The 18,702-nt window shown below is 40.2% G+C and overlaps 1 protein-coding gene across 2 annotated transcripts; it reads left to right on the top strand.

Annotated features, from left to right (window-relative positions):
- Positions 1 to 1,069: 1,069 nt before the first annotated feature.
- Positions 1,070 to 18,235, top strand: plekhg7 (pleckstrin homology domain containing, family G (with RhoGef domain) member 7). 2 transcript variants are annotated; one of them, XM_015038086.1, is made up of 18 exons: positions 1,070 to 2,016; positions 2,935 to 3,020; positions 3,108 to 3,710; positions 4,315 to 4,337; positions 7,473 to 7,591; positions 8,782 to 8,822; positions 9,183 to 9,284; positions 9,684 to 9,833; positions 10,084 to 10,179; positions 11,467 to 11,565; positions 11,957 to 12,070; positions 12,434 to 12,608; positions 14,239 to 14,354; positions 14,538 to 14,625; positions 14,723 to 14,802; positions 14,921 to 15,074; positions 15,193 to 15,290; positions 16,329 to 18,235. In XM_015038086.1, exons 3-18 carry the CDS (start codon positions 3,198 to 3,200, stop codon positions 16,437 to 16,439), a joined length of 2,079 nt encoding a protein of 692 aa, XP_014893572.1. In that variant the 5' UTR covers positions 1,070 to 2,016; positions 2,935 to 3,020; positions 3,108 to 3,197; the 3' UTR covers positions 16,440 to 18,235. The 2 variants fall into 2 exon arrangements, with proteins under 2 accessions (XP_014893572.1, XP_014893571.1); XM_015038085.1 differs by having other exon boundaries at positions 2,935 to 3,710.
- The last annotated feature ends 467 nt before the right edge of the window (positions 18,236 to 18,702 follow it).

The following is an 18,702-nucleotide window of genomic DNA, read 5'->3' on the forward strand; positions in this document are numbered from 1 at the left end:
AAAAAGTATCCTTATAGATCTAGTTTATTTTAATAGAAGACCCATTGCTTCATGACAGTGATGTAAAATAACAAATGGATCACGTAGCTGTCATTTCCAGTGTACCGCACCTCTAAATCCAGCAGGGGGCGCTTCCGACTAATCCTGAAAATGTTCACATTCACACACAATCTGTGTCGCCCCGTAGCGTTCACTAACAAGTTCTTCAGCTTCTCTGTGTTGAATACAAACACAACTCATACTGACATTTTTACACCGTTTCCAATGAGCTGGACTGTCAGTGAACCACTGTCTCATTTATGTCTGTATGTACAAAAAGGAATGTGGAAAATAAACCAGTTATTTTTTTCCATGTGAAACTAGAAAAAGAAACAGCATTTCCTAATTTCCGAGAGAGCTGCTTGTGGGAAACTGACTTAAGTGATTGTTTTACAACACATATAAGAGATAACAACTGATTTAATGTTGAGACACAGATCAGATTACATCTTCCTGTAAGTGCCATCTTTACAGCTCCTCATGTTCAAAATGAAGCTGAAGTACAAAGTGCACTGCTTCCCTATCACTCTTCTATTTTATTGGTGTTCAACTGCTGCATTTTTATAGATTACAGATGTAGGATAAAGATTATTAGTCACCACTAAAGTAATTAAATTCTACTTTGAGTAAAAACTGTAGCAAACTGTAGCAAACTGTAGCACCACACCCACTAAATCCTGTTTAAATACATCCTCTTGTGTATTTTTAAAATGTAAAACACAAATTAAATGCATTATAAAATTTTTTTAAATACTTATGCACTTAAATTTGCAGAATGGTACCTTTATAAGTAATTTCAAAATGTCTTCCAAAAATAGTGTGACAAACAATGTGGCTTTTACACTTTCCCCTCTCATAGAAGAAAAAAAGTAAAATAAAAAAAAAACACACACACATAACCTGCATCATTGTGCACTTCCTTAATCCAACTTTATTGATGTACCTTTTTAATCATTTGCTTTTCTTTGGTTGGAGTTTATCAGAATCCCACATTTGAGATTGATAATATGTGTCAACTACAAGTGACTACAATTTTCCTTTAATTTCCTCCTCACAAAGATATTCTGTTATTGATTTTGGCAGATGCTTGGAGTCACTGCAATGTTGAAATGCAAAATCTGCCTCTGTCTTTAGTTTTCCAGAAGCTATAGGCTTTGGGTCAAAACTGACTGGTGTTTCGATCTGTTTACATGTTTATTAGTATTGAGAAATGTCTTGCTTCATCTGAAAAGTAATCCCAGCATAATGAGGAAGCTGTCACCATATTTCACCGTGAGTAAGAACAGTGCACTCTTCTGTTAGTGATGTTCTGGGTTATCTATGTGCAAAACATATCTTTTTGTAATTAAGATTATAATTGTGGTGCAAAAGTTCCAGCTTGGTTCCGTCAAACCGTAATGTTTTGCCTTTTTGTAGGCTTTTGTTTTCTTTAGTAGAAAACACATTCTGTCCATCAACTCTATCCCAGAATATGGAGATAGAGTTTCACGTTGAATAGACTAATTAAAATGTGAACGTTGCTCTTAAAAAAAACTCTACTTTCAGGATTTTGTGGCCCTGATATAACTGTAAACTGTCAGCAATCTAAATTACATCTATATAGTCTGTCATTATTCAGAACGCAGCCGCATGTGGTGTTTAATTTTCCTCTCACATGACACGAGTGGAGCGGCAGTAAGTGACTGCATGTTATTCAGCCCAGCCTCATTGTTCCAGGCGGCCTGTGACGTCGCTTTGTGTCGGAGGAAGGAGGGAGGGACGCCCGGGTTAGAGTGTTGATGTTCCCAGGCAAGCAGGGCGCAGCAGACGCACCTTTCCCACCTTTTCACAGGACGGTTCTTTGCATTGTTTAGTTTCTCCTGGGAATTAAACATCTTCGAGACTTTTTCCAGACGTTCACCAGGCCGGCCCACATGCTGCTCTCTGCGGCCACACGTCAACGCGGCGGCGGAGTCGAGGGGCAGCAGCTGTAGGGATGTAAGTAAACTAGAGCTGTTGATTAATTTTTTACCCTCTTTCCGAAACAGGTGCGGGTTTCGCTTTCACAGAAGTAATATGTGAAAGAGCGGCTGTCTGCAGCTTAAAAGCTGTAAACTTGTGACTTGTTTGCGCTCTCGGCACGCTGTCTTTTGTTCCCAAATGGATATTGTCGAGCTAAGAGCTTGACTTGTCAATGATATGCACCTGACGTGCTACAAAAACATTTTAGTTTAGAAATGGCTCATATCTGTGAGACCAACAAAGTGGTAGTAGTCTTTGAAGGTTTCTTAAGGTTTCTTATTATGTTAAATACTAAATGAACGCAGTAATATTTATTCTAGTAACAGGTGCGTTGCTGGAGCATCATTGAACCCAACACCTGCCTTTTCGATCCAGATATCCCGTTTATTAATAAGATATTTAAATTTTTAGTTTTTTCTCTCTGCTAATTCTCAATAAACTGCCATTTTAAATAAATGTAATGTTAAACCCAAAATTATTTATTTGGTTGGCAAATTTAGAGCCAAAGTAGTCTTTTAATTTTAGAATTTTTTTTATGAGTAGAAGTAATATTTATGCATTAGTGGTTCAACAAGAGTCCTGACTTGAGTCTGACAGTGAAGATGTTTGAGGAAAATATCTATTTAAGCTCATTACATAAGAAAAATGATCAAAAATATAAGTGTAAATGCGCAAAAAGCTGATCAGCAACTATAAGAAGGGTTGATTTTCTTCTTTTATTTATTACTGAGAAATGTATAAATACATTTCAACTTTCTAATGTAAACAAAGGCTGAACATTTTTCTTCAAAATTACATTGTCTTATCTTTTGAGAGATACGTCTACCATTTCTGATCACCAGGAAACTTCTTGATTGAATGAACATAACTTGAAATATCCTGCTTTTCCTCCAGCAATCTGAGAAGTAAATGGTGTGAAAGTGGAGTACAACAGGATTATCGTCTGACGTCACCTTAAAGGAACCCAAAGCGATCAGGCTGTAAGATTACACGTTCTCAGATGTCTGCTGCACTGTAATAATGCCTTTGAGGTTACAATGTCTACGCTGAAGCACGTTATTCTGCAGGACAAAGACCAGGACAATGAGAAGAAACTGGACTGGAGTTACATCAACGAATGGGCCGAGAATGAAGTCGTCACAACAGGATCGTCGGACATGGAGACCCAAACGGACTCGGGGTCTTTCAAGCACAAGGAGTGTCAGACCTGCAGCCCGGTCATAATGCACATAGATCTCACACGGACGCACTCCAAGCTGAGACACCTGTCGCTGGTGGACACTGAGGGACAGTTGGCACCTTTGTTCCAGTTCGACCGCCAGGCTCCTGGACGCATCTCTACGTCTCCCACCTTGAGGAGGATGAGGAGCACCAGACGTCCTATGATTGACACTCGAGAATCGGGCCGCATGGAGAGCACTCAGGAGGAGCCGTGCCCTGCAAGCCCACTGTCCCCTATGAAGAGAGTCAAATCACCTTTAGCAACAACCTCCTCCTCTGATGGAGAGAACTGTCAGGAACCACAGTCCGTTTCACCCTCTGGGCGACAGAGAACCAGATCGCGTAGATCAAAGACTTTTGAAAACGGTGTCAATTCCCCAAACTGGGAATGCAACAGTGCTCATCCTGCTCTAATGAAAGAGTCTCCGTTTTCTGATGTAGAAGTGCAGGTAAGTGTTTTTGTTGATTTCCATTTCAATTTAACTCCGCCAGCCTCAGACCTCAGTCCAACACCTCAAGACCTTTTCTCCTGTGTATTTCCATGCATGGCCTTTAATAAATTAAATAGGTAGACATTCCTCACTTGTAGAAGCCCTCCTGGAGCGGTCACTCACAATGCAAGCTTTTGACAGCAAATGAATCAGCAGTTACACACATTGACAGCTCTGACCAAGCCCACAGCCTGGAGGGCCCTGGGAAGTGCTCTCCTCGGGGCCCCCATTCACTGCAGTCAGCAGTCACCCAATAATGGAGGGGTCAGTGAGCGATTGGAAAAAGATAATGGGCAGCTCTATTCATCAGCTCGTGGTTTCCAGGCAGGCACATTCTCAATAGTGTCGACATTCTCCCACAATATCGAGGGCTTTTGAATCCAAGCGACCACTTAAAACACTGATTCAGATTACGGTGTCTTTGAAAGTGATCTAGTGGTGCCGTTGGCAGTAGGAGGTCTTTGCATGCTCGGTCTTTACGGTGTCCGTGCAGCATGGAAATTGTACGTTTACTGTTTTTGAAAGCCTACAGTTCTAATAAAGTTTCTCTGTTTTCCTACAGGAGAGGGAACGGTGCCATCGAAGGTAGGCGCACTGTACATTGGATGCTGTGAATATCATTGTTTGTATGTTGTCTGTTGGGACTGTGAGCACTGTAGCATAAAAATATTCAGGCTCAAATGTGTGGGAACATATTTGCTTATCAGGAATGTAGTAAAATATTTGGACTCTTTTACAGAGCGCACATTTGTTTTGCAGTTGTCCCTATCAGCTGTCAGGTGTTCAAATGGTAAAGCTGCGCTGCTTCGTGGCAAATAATTGATTTGCAAGAAGGGGGGAAAAAAAAGTAGAAAGTCGAGCTCCATCACATCAAAGTGCTTTGGGCCTGATCTCTGGATGCCGATTGGACCATTAGCTTCCGGAGCCCTTTTGTGCATTCATTGTCCTTCACGTCTTTGTTAATGCTTCATAAGCACGGTAGGTTAAGTTTTGAGAGTCCCATGGTTACATTTGGGCTAGACAAACCCTCATTAAAGCTGTTTTCCCTTACCACCACCCACACCCCTCCTCATGGGCGGCGAGGCTCTTCCTCACACTGGATAATTAGGTAGCTTTTGTCCCATTAATTGCACCCTGGAACTGTGCCTGGGACAGTGTCCGGGCTCTGCTCGCAGTCTGTTCGGGCAGTTTTGTTTTGGAACATCATTATTTTCTCTCGTTAATATGGGAGACAAAACAAGCAAGTGCTCTCTGCTGGCAGAGAGGCTGGTACAGAGGAGGTTTTCTGCATGATCACAAGGCAACAGGGGCTCATTGTGACGATGCCACGGAATGAATCACGATGAAGCATTGACCTGGTTTAGACGTGCAGTCGGCTATTTCTTAGCACCCCATCAGCCAGCCCATGCCACGTTCAGCTGCTGATGCCATCTGTTGTGATGTACGTGCACTTAGCTGGAGTTGGGGATTGGTGGGATCGTGTTTAATAGATTAGCAGGAAGGGCAGTGAAAGGAAGGAACAGTTGAGGCTTTCACATTCTAACAAAAGCATGCTGAAGGAATAATGTACCAGGTTACTCCCGTTTTCAGTTGAGCTGCACACTAGCTTATCCTGTAAAGCGTACGTTGGCCCTGCAGCCATGCAGCTTATAGCTGCTCTCAGTTAGTGTCCCAAGCTGCTTGTGCAACTATACATGTACAGTTGGAAAAAGTGCAGTCACTGTACTAAATACTGGTGCTCTGCACTGCAAAAGGGAACAAGTTGGTGGTTTATTTTTGAATATAACGGGTGACATTAACAAAAGGTGAAGTAAGACTGTTGTTGGTACTTCTACTTCTGCTGCAGCTAATTGTTTGAAAATGGTTTGTCAGTAAATGCCATTAAACAATGTCGGAAATGAGGATGTGCTTTTGGTGAACAATGGGCACTCTGCTTCTGCCGCAATATTTTTCTAGTTAAACTGTTTAGGTTTTGTTTCCCCCTGTGAGCGTTAAATATTTAAACCCTACAGCCTGATACAAGAATTGAAGGTAGCAAGAAACAAAACTGAAATATATATTTTAAAAAATCCTAATTTAGTTTCTTTTAACAAATGCTTTCAAAACATTTGCTACTTTTTTCATTTTTGCATTTTGTATCATCGTTAGGGCTTTGCAGTCGTGTAGATATCAAAGAATTTTTATAATGTGCAAAATGCATCAGGTTATTGATGGAAGTATTGAAATGCATATCGTAAATAGTATTGGCTTTTTAGGATTAAAAGTAAAACTTCAGTGTGGTACAATAGCCTATTTCTTCACAGTATTTGCATAAACATTTTCAAACCAAAATGTTTAACATGATGCAACAACTTTTATTTAAACAAGTAAAGTAATGAATATTTCTGCTGCTTCTAAATAGTGTGTAGTGTGTAATATTTGGATTATTATAACTGCATTAAGGGAAATGTACATCAGCTGTGTCGATCTCAAATCAAAAATAAAACATTATTGTTTTGCTATCTTTATGCTTAAAGCTAAGCATAATTTGGAATACACTTCTTAATGTAACATAAGTTATTATTATGAGAAATATTACTCCTTATACATATCATGTGTCTGCACACTGATTGAGGGGTGCTGCTCTTTAGTTTTCACTCTAAAATTGTTTGGCTGGAAAAACAGGCAATTTTATTTTTAGTGTTTTGTGAGAAAAAATGTTTGGTGTATTTTGTTTCTTTCTTTTTTTTTCTGGTCAGCTGACCAGTAGTGTGCAGCCAACAGTTGGGGCAGGGACTAAGTTACTCTGTTCTCCATACAGCCAGAGAAAACAGTAACTTCTTTAGTGTAGCGTGGTCTACCTGGTTATGTGAAACCATCACATCTAGCCGTACTTTGAGGAAAAACCAGCCCATCTAGTTGCTAACCGACAGCAGCCACATTCAATAATTTCTCTTGTTTCCTTGGCGTAGGCATGATTTGATTATGATTGTCATTTGACATTGTCACTGATCAAGTTTTTCAAGGTGTACCTCATTTAATCCTTTCTGACAGATGAGTCACTCCACACCCTTAACCTCTACAGTCATTTCATTGCCATCTTTAATGTTGCCTTCGCCACACAATCACATTTGTCAGCTGCTAATTTTAGCTCGTGAAAGTTCATTTTCGCCCTGAACAGTAATCCCAAATGTTTAGTGACAGAGGATAAGTCATAACATTTGAGAACAGCGGCTGTGTGAGCTTTGTCCCCAGGCTAAAAGGCAGGCCTGTGTTTTTCCATCCAAAGCCATGCCTCAGTTACCAACTATGAAAAGAAGACTGGGAGGATTAGAACTGGCACACATTGACAGCTTGTCTCCTTCCACGCAAACAGGGTGATCCATTAATCGGCAGCTGTCTGTGCATGAGCCAGACGCATAACACTTATCCTTCATAATATCTGCTACTCACATTAATGACTGGTTTTCCACACAAAGCGGATGGTATTTCAGTGGCATTTCTGCTACACAAAATGACAAAGGGAATTTTATTTCCCCTCCCCTGCTTGGATAGTCTGACTCTACTTACGTTTCACATAGACTAGATTTGTTGGAAGAGATTCTCAGATATTGAGTCAGCCGTTTCCCTGTACTGTACTACTTTACTGTACTGCAAATTAGTACAGTGACTGTTCATTTTTATCTTATGATGTTGGATAAAACTGTTCAGCGTCTAAAGTTCCTCGTGTTTCTGTTTCAGGCTTCAGGAGAGGAGGCGGAGCTCGGTGGTGGTCAGTTTACCTGGACTCGATGTCTCGCCAGGAGACCTGTTTGTGTCCAACGGAGCGGCGGACATGATCAATGATTCAAATCTCGCTGGTAAAATTCCACGTTCTCTCATTTATATGTCGGTTTTATGTTTTGTTTTTTTTCTGTTTGATTGCAATATGATCCTTAGCCAAGAGATCTGCCCTCTGATTAAATTTGTACTGTTATGAGTCAATGTTTTAACAGATTGCTTCTTGATGCCAAAAGGTTTGACCATAACCCACCCATGTTTACTGTTAATGTGAGGCAAGCGACTTAAGAGTTTTTGTTTGGCTGGGTTTTCTCTTTGATGGCAAAAGAGGTTACAAAGAGCTCATTAAAAGCAATCTGTGCTATACATATTTGCTGTGTTATTAGTTTTAAAGCACTTTACTTCTCTATGACCAAATGCCAAATTATATTACATCTCGAAAGTATAGGTAAAAAAATGTAATATCATGAAAAACATTCTAGTGTTTTTGTCTCTCATTTCAAAAAGTGAAATTTGTATATTTTACAGATTTGTATTTTAAGTTTTTATTTAAATTTTGAACGCAAAATTCACTGTTCTAGAAAATTAGCATTTTACAAATGGTCAATGAAAATATTCCAAACAGAAGTGTCAGGCTTTTGGAAAGGTCGGTTCCTGGTTGGGGCTTTTTCTCCATGAATTACTGCATCAATGCAACATGGCATGGAGACAATCAGCCTGTGACTCTCCTGAGTTGTGATGGAAGTCCAGGTTGCTTTGATTGCATCTTTCTGCTCATCCATATTTGTTGGGTCTGGCGTCTCTCATCTTCAATGTGGGAAGGTACCGAGACAATTAAATCAGCATCACCATATTGCTTGTCAGCAGAAGGACGCATGAAGTGCTCTAAAACTTCCTGGTAGATGGCTGTGAACTTCAGTGGAAGTTCTCCCCAGAATACCCCAAACCATTACTGACACTGGAAACTTCATAAATCCACTGAAAAAAAAAATCTTCATATTTCATGGCTATGCCTAAATACATCGATCATGGTTTGTGTGCATGGGAACAAAACTGATTCTTTAGGAGTATAAAATGGCACAAGGACTTTGTGTTGTTATGAAATGAGGGGCTGTAAATTGGCACTGGGGACTCAGAGTCACAGTTCGTATTTTGTTTTAAACTGTTGTCCTCAAATCAAAGCAAGCTTTGTCAGAAGGTCTTTAATGTCTGCGTCCAGGCTGTTGCCACACAACACAATCACACTTTGTTTCTGTGTTTGATTTTGTAGATGCAAAGAAATCAAAGTGGCCCTTTTTGAGGCGCAGTACGGTAGGTGTGCCGTTTGCCTACTGGTCTGTCTGGTGTGTGTGTGTGTGTGTGTGTGTGACTGGTGCCAGTGATGTGGTCTGTGGTTTGTTTGGATGTACTTTGTTACAAAACTGGTCAGTTGGTTTGGACATTGTTCTCTGACCCACTTCTCAAAGCAGATTAGTGCGTTTCCTTTTATCCCCTTTAGGTCACAGTTTTTGCAGGGGGTTGAAATGTAGAACTTGAGCCAGACTTTTTAATTCACTTCTGAAGGTGTTATTTTTGCTCATAATGACCAGAGCTAAACAGAAAATACAGAAATGATCTCTTGTTTTCCAATACAGTCTGTTTGGTGTCTGAGTTTTGTTTTCTGTCTTCCAGACTAAAGGGAAATTGCAGGTGGGCACAGTATCAGATATTGAAAAATACCTTTCAACGGTGCAGATTCAAGACTGGAGAAACACTGACTTTCAGAAGTATAAGGTGAGGACCACCAGCAGCAAAGCTTCTTTGCTTTGTATGTTAATCGTCAGATTGGCTTAGTATGTGCACTCATCCAGGACATGTTTGAGCTACAGAGACCTTCAGATTTCTAATTTAAACACAACTCACTGTTTACTAAATGATTTAGAAATGACCAAACAACAGTTAGCGGGAATATCCTGCGGAGTTAAAATGACACAGTTTGTGTAAGAACCAGAATTTCTAGGCGGCAACCAGTTAGAGCCATTCTACAAAAGTCTATAAACAAACACTGACCCGCATCTGATTCACCATGGTGGCAGGAAACTTACAAAGAAAATGCAGCTTTTTTTCTGTGCCAACGTGCTCTGAGGGAGACGCAGCTTCCTCGTTTCTCACTGTCGTCGTTTGTCTGTTCAGGACTTTTCTCTGGCTGAGTTCCTCCAGGATCAGTCCTCGCAGGTGGGCGTCACCTCTGACCCTCAGGGTCGAAAGAGACAAGAGGCCATCTGGGAACTCTTCACCAGCGAGTGCGTTTACTTCCTGGATCAGCTCATGGTTCTCAAAGAGGTGACCTTGTCCATTCAAAGCATCACAATGCTCCACGCAAACACACAGAACCACAAACAAATCGACCAAACCCAAACGAAACCCAACTCCTGCTGCTTTGTGTTTTATTTATTATCTCCCTGAATTCTTGTGTTTGGTTCACGTAGAAACCTCTGTTGGGTTGTCCTTCCCACAGAATAGTGGATTTGAAATTTAAAACCACATTTGGACACTTAGCTCTTTCTGTTTGTGCCTGTTTTGTTCCTTTCAGGTGTTTTCAGCCACACTCATGAACCTGCAGCAGAACAACTGCCTCATGGATGTTGACTCATGGAGCCTGTTTGCAAACCTGAATGAACTTTGCCTGGTGAGACATGATGCAAATAAGCCGTATTAGTCTTGTTGGATTATATTTCTAATGTAAAACTATTTTGAAAAAAAGAGCATTGTTAGAGGTAGCTTAGTAAAGCTGCGAAAGAAAAAATCTTAAGACTGTAGATTTAAGACTATCTCAAATCTTAAGATACAGTACCTGTAGGATTACAATTGGATCCTAGTTTTTACCTCGTAAACCTTTTTGTTTTACTTTAAGTGTTAAATGTTGATCACTGTACCAAAAAAATAAGCAGCCTTAATAAGAATTGCGTTTGGCGCTTCTTCAGGTTGTCCACTATTGTTGAGTTTGGGTTACCTGTGTCAAGGTGTAATGAGAGTTTTAAAAGTTTTCAAAAGCTTTAAAATCATTTTCTGCATACCTACCCTTCAGGCTAAAGTATTTTAATGGCTTTGTGTTGTGTAAAGATCCCTCTACCCTGTCTCTTGCTTCACACTGCAGATCCCTTCAAAAGAACCTTTAAAAAAAGCTGTTTGTACATATTTTATAGTCAAGAATGCATAAAAATAATCCATAAAATAAAAATAATTTAAAAGTACAACTATTTTTGTCCTTTTAGTGTTGGAAGGGCTAAATAAAAACGCAATTAAAACTATAATTATTATTGTTGATAGCATTCCTTTTGCCAGCAATTTTATTGGTAATTTTACTAAATTGTAATTCTTATATTAAACTCAAGTTCGGGGACACGATTCTTTTCCACATTATGTTTCACCAGAAGGTCCAGCACTTCGCCTCCCATCTGAACCCACCAAATAACACGACCACATCCACAAAGAGACATGAAATTCACCCCAAAAGGGGGGTAGGGGGGCGGTATAACGTCATAAAATGGGATTTAAGGTCCAGATTTCTCTGTTGGATAATTATCAAAAAAGTATGTAGAAAAACAATGTGTGAATAACGAAGTCAAATTTATAGCAATATATATATATTTGTTTTTCAAACTTGTATACATCAGATATTTATGTGGCAGACAGAAACAGTTTAGATCCTCTCGTTTAGATTCTTCATGTTGAATTAAAACAGTAAGTAAATAAAAAGCGCTTATAATTTTTGTCAGGTTGGTGCATGTTTTCATTTTAGAAAATGTGATTAGTCTGTTCGCTCCTGTACTTGATTTGAACTTTGACCAAGGTCAAACCAAAAAATAACGATCATATTAAAAATGTGTCCAGAAATGCCAGTCATGTTAGACTGAAAACTTAGCCTCTTGGCCTTTCAGTGACACCTGACTTGCCGTTTCTTTTTCCTGTGCAGATCAGCTTTAGTTTCCTGAACAAACTCTTGCGTGTCATCAAGAACTTGTTGAGTGTTACCCAAGGGGACGGGCCGACCCTGCTGGAGCTGCTGAGCAAGGCGAGTGTGTGTGTGTGTGTGTGTGTGTGTGTGTGTGTGTGTGTGTGTGTGTGTGTGTGTGTGTGTGTACACTGTGACAGCAGACTTTTACACGCACTGTTTGTGTGTGAAGATGTAGAACTGATGGCTTTGCACATCCAGCTGCATTTCAATGCAGCTGCTTTAGTTTGTCTTACTCTAAAATTCAGGTTGGTGCTATGTGTAATCCTAAAACAATTTTTTTCTCACTGCTGTTTTTCAAAAATGCTCTAAGAAAGATGTGAACTGCAAGTGCCTCTGAATATCTTTAAAAACAATAACTAAATACATAAACAGTGAAGCCCATGAATTACATGGAGTCTGATCACCCATCATACATCAGATTGAATATAACTTCTCAATCTGCTGACAGGTTTTTGAGGAGAGCATATGTCACTGTCTGGAGAAGTACTGCCTCAACTACTCAGCAGCGCTGCTTTATCTGCACAACCTGATGCCCAGGGAGGACTTCGGGTCATACGTAAAGGTACAGGAGACGGCTGAGTTCAGGCAGAAGCTGATTTGTTTGTGTCAGTCAGCAAATGCCAGAACGCAGTGTACCTTTGACTGTAGGTAGTGTGTGCCAAGTATGAGCGAGGACACCCAGCAACGCTTCTTTTAAACAATTAGTTCGGTGTCTCACAGTCCTACCAATGAGGAATGGCATCCTTTTGCATCTTGTTATCCTTCCTGATTGTTGAAATGTGCTTCCTAGAGGGATCTCCCTCCTTAAAAGTTAGCTCTCTGCACTATTGTTCCAAACAGTGGTTCATTTACTACGAGATGTTTGTCTCCACTCTGCCGTCTTCTTCTCATGAATCCTTTCTTTGTCTCCTTGCTTTCTGCTTAGTGGTGTGAAAGGAGCGAACAGTGCCGGAGGCTGCAGCTACGCGACCTGTTGGTGGCGCCTCTGCAGCGGCTAACCCGATACCCGCTGCTGCTGAGGAACATCGCAAAGAGATGTCAGGTGTTGGAGGAAAGTAGGGAGCTGCAGGTTATAGCTGACAAAGTGGACACATCTATATGTGAGCAGCACGTACACCTTTCCTCTGAATGTCTTCATCTTTAATATGCATCAACCTTTCTGAGCGTTTGACTTTATCTCTGGCTGAAAAAAAAAACTGTTGTAGGATTTGTACATTAGATTGCTAGAAAACAATCAGATCTTTTCTCTCTTTTTTTGCCACATCTTCAGTCGCCAGACATCAAAGTGTTGTCGCTCACTTGGGTTTCATCAGCATATCTGTGCAGGTGTTTTCAATTCTATTTGAACACAAATGGCATGTGTGGCAGGTGTCAGAATGGTTACAGACCAGTTTTCTTTAAGAGCAGGTTACTCGGCTGTGTTGGACAGCAGCCAACGGACCTGTTGTGGCACTTCTCTCTGCAACCAGGACAGGAAAATGTGCAGCAGGCGTTCACTTTGATGTCATTTGGTTCTTTTGTACAGAAAACCCACATGGACTTAATACCGAGTTGCTTACCGCCTCTTTTCTGAGACGCATGCTCCTGCAAGCACACCTTTTGTAATGGCTGTGACGAAAAGGAACAGCAGATGGGAGTTTTGTGGTCATGGGTGAAATATATCGGCCAATGTCCTCTCTGGGCGTGGGGAATGTTTACCATAAAATCTGTAATCTCTCACGAAATTCAGCCACACCCGTGTTTGGCATCACCATGCACAAATGAGTACAGTTAGATAAGATTTATTAGCAATCTTGTCTCTGTGATGAGCCTTAGGTATGATTAAAAAGATGCTGCATTTCCTTGTCGGTGTAGGTAAAAATGGTGATGCCGTCCAAGTTTTTGTAAAATCCTTTAATTCACTCTAAACAGTACAAACATATTTACAAAAAAATTAGACACCCGGTAAACATTTAAGAGTTTAGAGCAGTTATTGTAGCTCTGACAGAAATATATATATATTTTTTTTATATTGGTGTGAATTTGTTGACAATGAGTGACTGAACTAAACTTTTATACATTAAATTCACACAAAAAAATGTGCAAAATTATTTTTAACTTACCAGAAATAAGACAATCCAGTTTTGGTTTATATATTGTCTTTTGCAGTAAATCTAAATCGGCAGAAATGTTTTATTCAAAACATTTCTCCAATCTCATTCATGGGTTCTGATGTGTATTTGTGACTTGCAGGCTCATCAACATTTCTGCAAGTTTTATCAATTTATTTTTATTGTGATTTACAGTTTTATACGACCTTGTTTTGCAAAATTATTTAAGAGACAGCATTTTTATTTATTTAATATGTACAATGGATTCTTTTGTTTTTAATATGTTGCATTTATTCAGGATGATGCACCCTTTCTTTTATAGCCATGTTCCCCCTTAATTCATTTTAAACTTTACAAATTAAAGCATACTTTTGCCCTTAAGTCAAATGGATTGAGAGGTTTGCTTAAAAATTCATAATGTTTTGTTTCTGTGGTTATTTTAAATTAAGGAATGAACTAAGTTTATTGGTTATGGAAGTTTTGCTCCTCGTATGCTGCATTAACGTTTGATGGTGCTTCTTGGTGTTCATTCAAACGGTTCATTTCACATTATTTCAGTCTTGTTAAAGGAGCATTGTTTTTACTGAAAATGTAATCTTCGTCCTTGTTAGATGTTAAGTTGTGGCTCTTCTGTTTCCAGGTGATTTGGAAGGGAAGGTCAAGTGGCTGGATAATTACCAGAAGGTGAAACAGCTGAGAGATGCGCTGGTGTGGCTGCCGGTTTGGGAAAGAGACAAACGTGCCTTCATCCCAGAGGTTCGTTTGATTGGCATATATTTTAACATCTTAATGTTTGATCATCACACATGATTGTCACAAACATCACTTATGTGTAAAATGTGATAAGTAATATCTGATTCCACATTTGAAGTTGTTTATCTTTTAGCTTTGCTGATCCTGTCAGGAGCTCAGGTCTGATGTGATCTGCTTCTTTTCCAGAGTCTGAAACATCTCCTGAAGGCCGTCACTCTGGACAATCTGATCTCCCACAGAAGTCTGCTGAACGAAGGGAAGCTGGTGCTTACAGGTGTCTACCGTTGGCCAAACCCAACACTGTTCATGTCCTTTTTTAAAAAAAGAAATTGTACAGAAACTTAGAATGTCTCTCTTTGGTTCATCACTAGAGAATACAAAGCTCATCGATGTTTATCTGTTCCTGTTTGATGAATTCCTGCTGATCACAAAGATAAAGAGAAGCAAGAAGGTATGCACCCATCTTGTTCTGTTCTGGGCCAGTGGGAGATGCTCTGTGGAGAGTGTCATGTATCTGAACTTTGTTCCCGTTTTTTTTTTTTTTTTTCTTGCTCTGACTTTGCGCACAGAGGTCTGTCAGTTCTGAGCAGAACCACCTGAGGCTGCAGCAGAACCTGGAGCTGGACCAGCTGCTGAAGGAGGGATGCACCTTCACGGTTCTCGATCAGCCCATCTCTCTGGATCGACTGCAGCTCAGGAACATTGATCAGCTAAACGCCTCCAGTAACTACACCTGATGCAGAGTTTTTCTACATATTTTAGCAGAGAAGATTGAACAATTAAAACATCACACGCTCTTACTTTCTGTATCTGATGATAGAACTTTCTGCTTTGTTCACAGCATCAGGGCTGCCACATTCTTTCATCATAATGCACCACAACCGGTACCAACAGTGTATCGGTGCGTTCATCCTTCAAGCTGCGTCAGAGTCTGCCAAGGTAGATGAGTTCAAGCCTGAACTTATGACAAGTTTCAAATGGCATGCACGTAAAAGACTGGAAGGAAAATGTCAATAGTTTTGGCAATGTTATGCAAACAAAATGTGAAAACTGAGAAAACCACAAAACAGACCTAGACAAAGTAATCCATAATTGTGAAGTAAAAGGTTTTATGTCGTTTTATTTTTTATCAAATGGAAATATGAAAACTGTTGTATGCGTTCGTGTTCACCCCTGAGTCAGCTTTAGTTGTGCTTCAGAGTAGCACCACTACTCCACTTGGTAGCAAACACAGCTGCAAGTCTTTTAGGGTTAGGGTCTCCAGCCACAGATCAGACCTGTGGAGGGCGAGTCGTATTTTCTCCATGGTGGCCGACATGATCCTCTTCCTTCTCTTTTTCACTCCATATCCTAATGTTTCTCAAGCACATCAAAAGAAGCACGTGGATGTTTCTGGGTTTTTCAAAATAAAACCACTCACACATTCATTTGTCTGCACTGCTTAAGTAACTACACATTTCTGGTACCGGTCTAGGAGTCAGTGGTTAGACCCCGGTTCTGCCAGCTTTTCATCCAGCTTGAGCTCATTCAAATTGGATGGAGAGTGATGATTCAAACCACAGGTCTTCTTTTTGACAACGGGCTCACTGTGCAACCCATACTGCATGTAGATTAAAAATGTATATTTTGCTCTCACTCGACCAGAGCAAGTGGAACTTCCAATTAGCTTCATGGACCTTTTTATGAACATTTTTTTGGGCTGGATACAAATGCATGCCACACTTTTCAGATTTTTATTTTTTACAGTTATGTAGTTCCTTGTGTTACTATGAAAAATCTAAAAAGAATTTACATTTGTCTGTAAAATGTAAATTGCTTACATTCTTGATTACCAGTAACTTAATAATTATGCATCTTCCCATTTTAGTTTTGCCTTTTGTTCACACAGAAGCAATAATACAAAGAGTTTGTGCTCAATTCTTACACATAGCTGCTGTTATTTCTGCTCCTGACCTCCTCCTTGTGCAACTTTTCCAGAGGGAATGGATGACGAAGTTAGAGGGCGCTGTGGCGGCGCTGCTGAAGCTGGACTCTCAGCAGCCGCGAGTCAAGAGCTCCTCCCTGTGGCTGGAGTCCTCCCAGATCTGATCCCATCCAGCAGCACTTCAAGCCACTGGAAACGATGTCAATGTGCACTTCACTGTCCCTAGGAGTCCGTCACAATGACTGCTCCAACACTAGGATTATTTTGTAAATTCTGTGTGCCTTTAAAGGCAGCTAATGTGTTAGTGTACAATAAATTCTTATGATTTATTTGGTTCTTTTTTTTTTTTCTCACTTCTGCTGGAGGATTTTCAGATTGTATTTCCCTACATGTTTTTTCTTAGATTTCTTTTTGCCAAATTTGACTCAAGGGAAGCTTTTTAAAATAAAAATTCAAATACTAAATTTATGAAAGTTTGATATAGAAGCATCAATACATAATCAGGCTATGATGGAAGAAAAAAGTTGACATTTTTTCCAAATCAACTAAAATGTTTGCAAGCAAACCAAATTAACATTTGTTGAATATCAAAATGATTACAAGGTTAGGTTATGAAATATTTAAGGATTTGAAGATCCGTGAATACTGTTTAACCCTTTAAATAAGAGACCAATGTTGACTTTGGAGGAGTTGCAGAGATTAGCAGCTCAGGTGTAAAAATTTGCAGACAGAATTTAGGAATCCAAAGTACATGAACGAGTTCACGAAAGAAAAATCCAAAGGAGACGAAGTGTTGAGCAGAACTCGGCTGACGGGAAACATGCTGAAAAATACAGCATCCCCACTGTAAAAACATGGCGGTGGCAGCATCATGCTGTGGACAATGAGCAGCTCACTATTTGTCATTTCCTGGACACACCTAAAATAGACAAGTGGACAATTTTCAGACAAGAACCTAAAGAAAAACGCACATCGCAGACCTTTAGAAACATACTGCAGGTTTTTTTTATTTACACTTGTCAATGAAAAAGAAAATCAACATGGCGCATGTGAACACAGAGTACACCACCTCATCCCTCCATGCAGGTCAAACGAAGCCGCCCAGACTGTACAAGATCTCAGCAAGCAGCAGAGGAACCTGGCCTCAGGCACACCTTAGCAACCACCAGGTACGTCCACCAAAGTGAAAAGTAAAGCCGTCATGCACGACAACCGACAGCGACGCATGAAGCCACAAAAGTCTGTGGTATCGCTTTGTAAATATGAGTGAGACACTGATGAATCCAAACACTGTTTCACTGCACATCTCTACGGCCACACGGAAACGATTTACCTCTCTCATTACGAACATTTACAAAGATAACTAAGACGGCATTAGTAAATAAGCAGGAAATGCTGAAGCCTGTATAAAGTTGGTTGTCCTATGTTTGCAGCCTGGCAAAGACGGGCCTGGAGTAGGTGGGGTAAGGTGCAAAACCTCTCACCAGTCCTAGATCCTGAATCGGATGCAAGTAGTGATACCTTTGTGACGTCCATCGTCTAGAAATAGTGCGTTTTCTCAGTCGAACTGAGGTAGGCATGAAACCAATTTAACATAAAAAAAAAAAAAAGATTTTTCAGAAGGTGAAATGGACATTCATGTCTGATGATCATTCAAGCAAAAAGAGCTAATTTGGTAAATCTGAGACACACCGCTTGCTGCAGAATACTGTGCATAATCGGTTTTACAGTGTTTCCACTTGCTCCAGTCAAAAAAAGAAAACCAAAAAGTACAATAGATCCCATCAGAACTCGCAAGCAATTATAAATTAAAATAGCAGGAATTTAGCTTTACAGTGTTCTCAGCTGGACAGAGAACCGACGGTCACTGCTGTACCTGAAGGCAGCAGTTCCTGAACCTCGAGTCGGAGAGATGCCGAGCTTCTGAGCAGCCAGGATTCATGCAGCAGGCATGACCGTGCACGCACGCACACACACACACACGCACGCACGCACGCACACATCACTACAGTTATTGCTTCAAAGCAGAGAGCACACACTCAAACACATTCAGTGCTGTTGGACTGCAGAAAAGACCAAATTAAAACATGGAGGCACCTTCAGTTACTGCATTACCACAACCTGAAGATAATAAACACACACGCAATCAAGTGACAAAGCAACAAAAAAGACTCACGATAAAAATGTCACAACTCAAACGCTTTCAGGCAAATACTGACACATTACAAACTCTGCTGCAGACATTCTTTGGTCATGAAATGAACTCAGTACATACATTTCTGCAGATTAGGAAACATGCTGCCATACAAAGAGAACAGGAAGTAACTGACATGAGAGGTTCTGGACAAGACGACTGATCTTTGAAGATCATGAAAAAGATAAACACTGTAAATGTTAAAAAGGCCTAATTTGAGTGTTTATTTCATA

The sequence above is a fragment of the Poecilia latipinna genome, unplaced genomic scaffold (assembly GCF_001443285.1).
Source record: "Poecilia latipinna isolate Pla-1442-1.1 unplaced genomic scaffold, P_latipinna-1.0 Scaffold429, whole genome shotgun sequence".
NCBI classification, from domain to species: domain Eukaryota; kingdom Metazoa; phylum Chordata; class Actinopteri; order Cyprinodontiformes; family Poeciliidae; genus Poecilia; species Poecilia latipinna.

Excerpts from the sequence above, each read along its gene's own strand:
- plekhg7 (XM_015038085.1), top strand. The coding sequence starts at position 3,078 with ATGTCTACGCTGAAGCACGTTATTCTGCAGGACAAAGACCAGGACAAT. Across the intron at positions 7,592-8,781 it reads CAATGATTCAAATCTCGCTG|ATGCAAAGAAATCAAAGTGG; the intron begins GTAAAATTCCAC and ends TTGATTTTGTAG. Across the intron at positions 15,075-15,192 it reads TGATCAGCTAAACGCCTCCA|CATCAGGGCTGCCACATTCT; the intron begins GTAACTACACCT and ends CTTTGTTCACAG.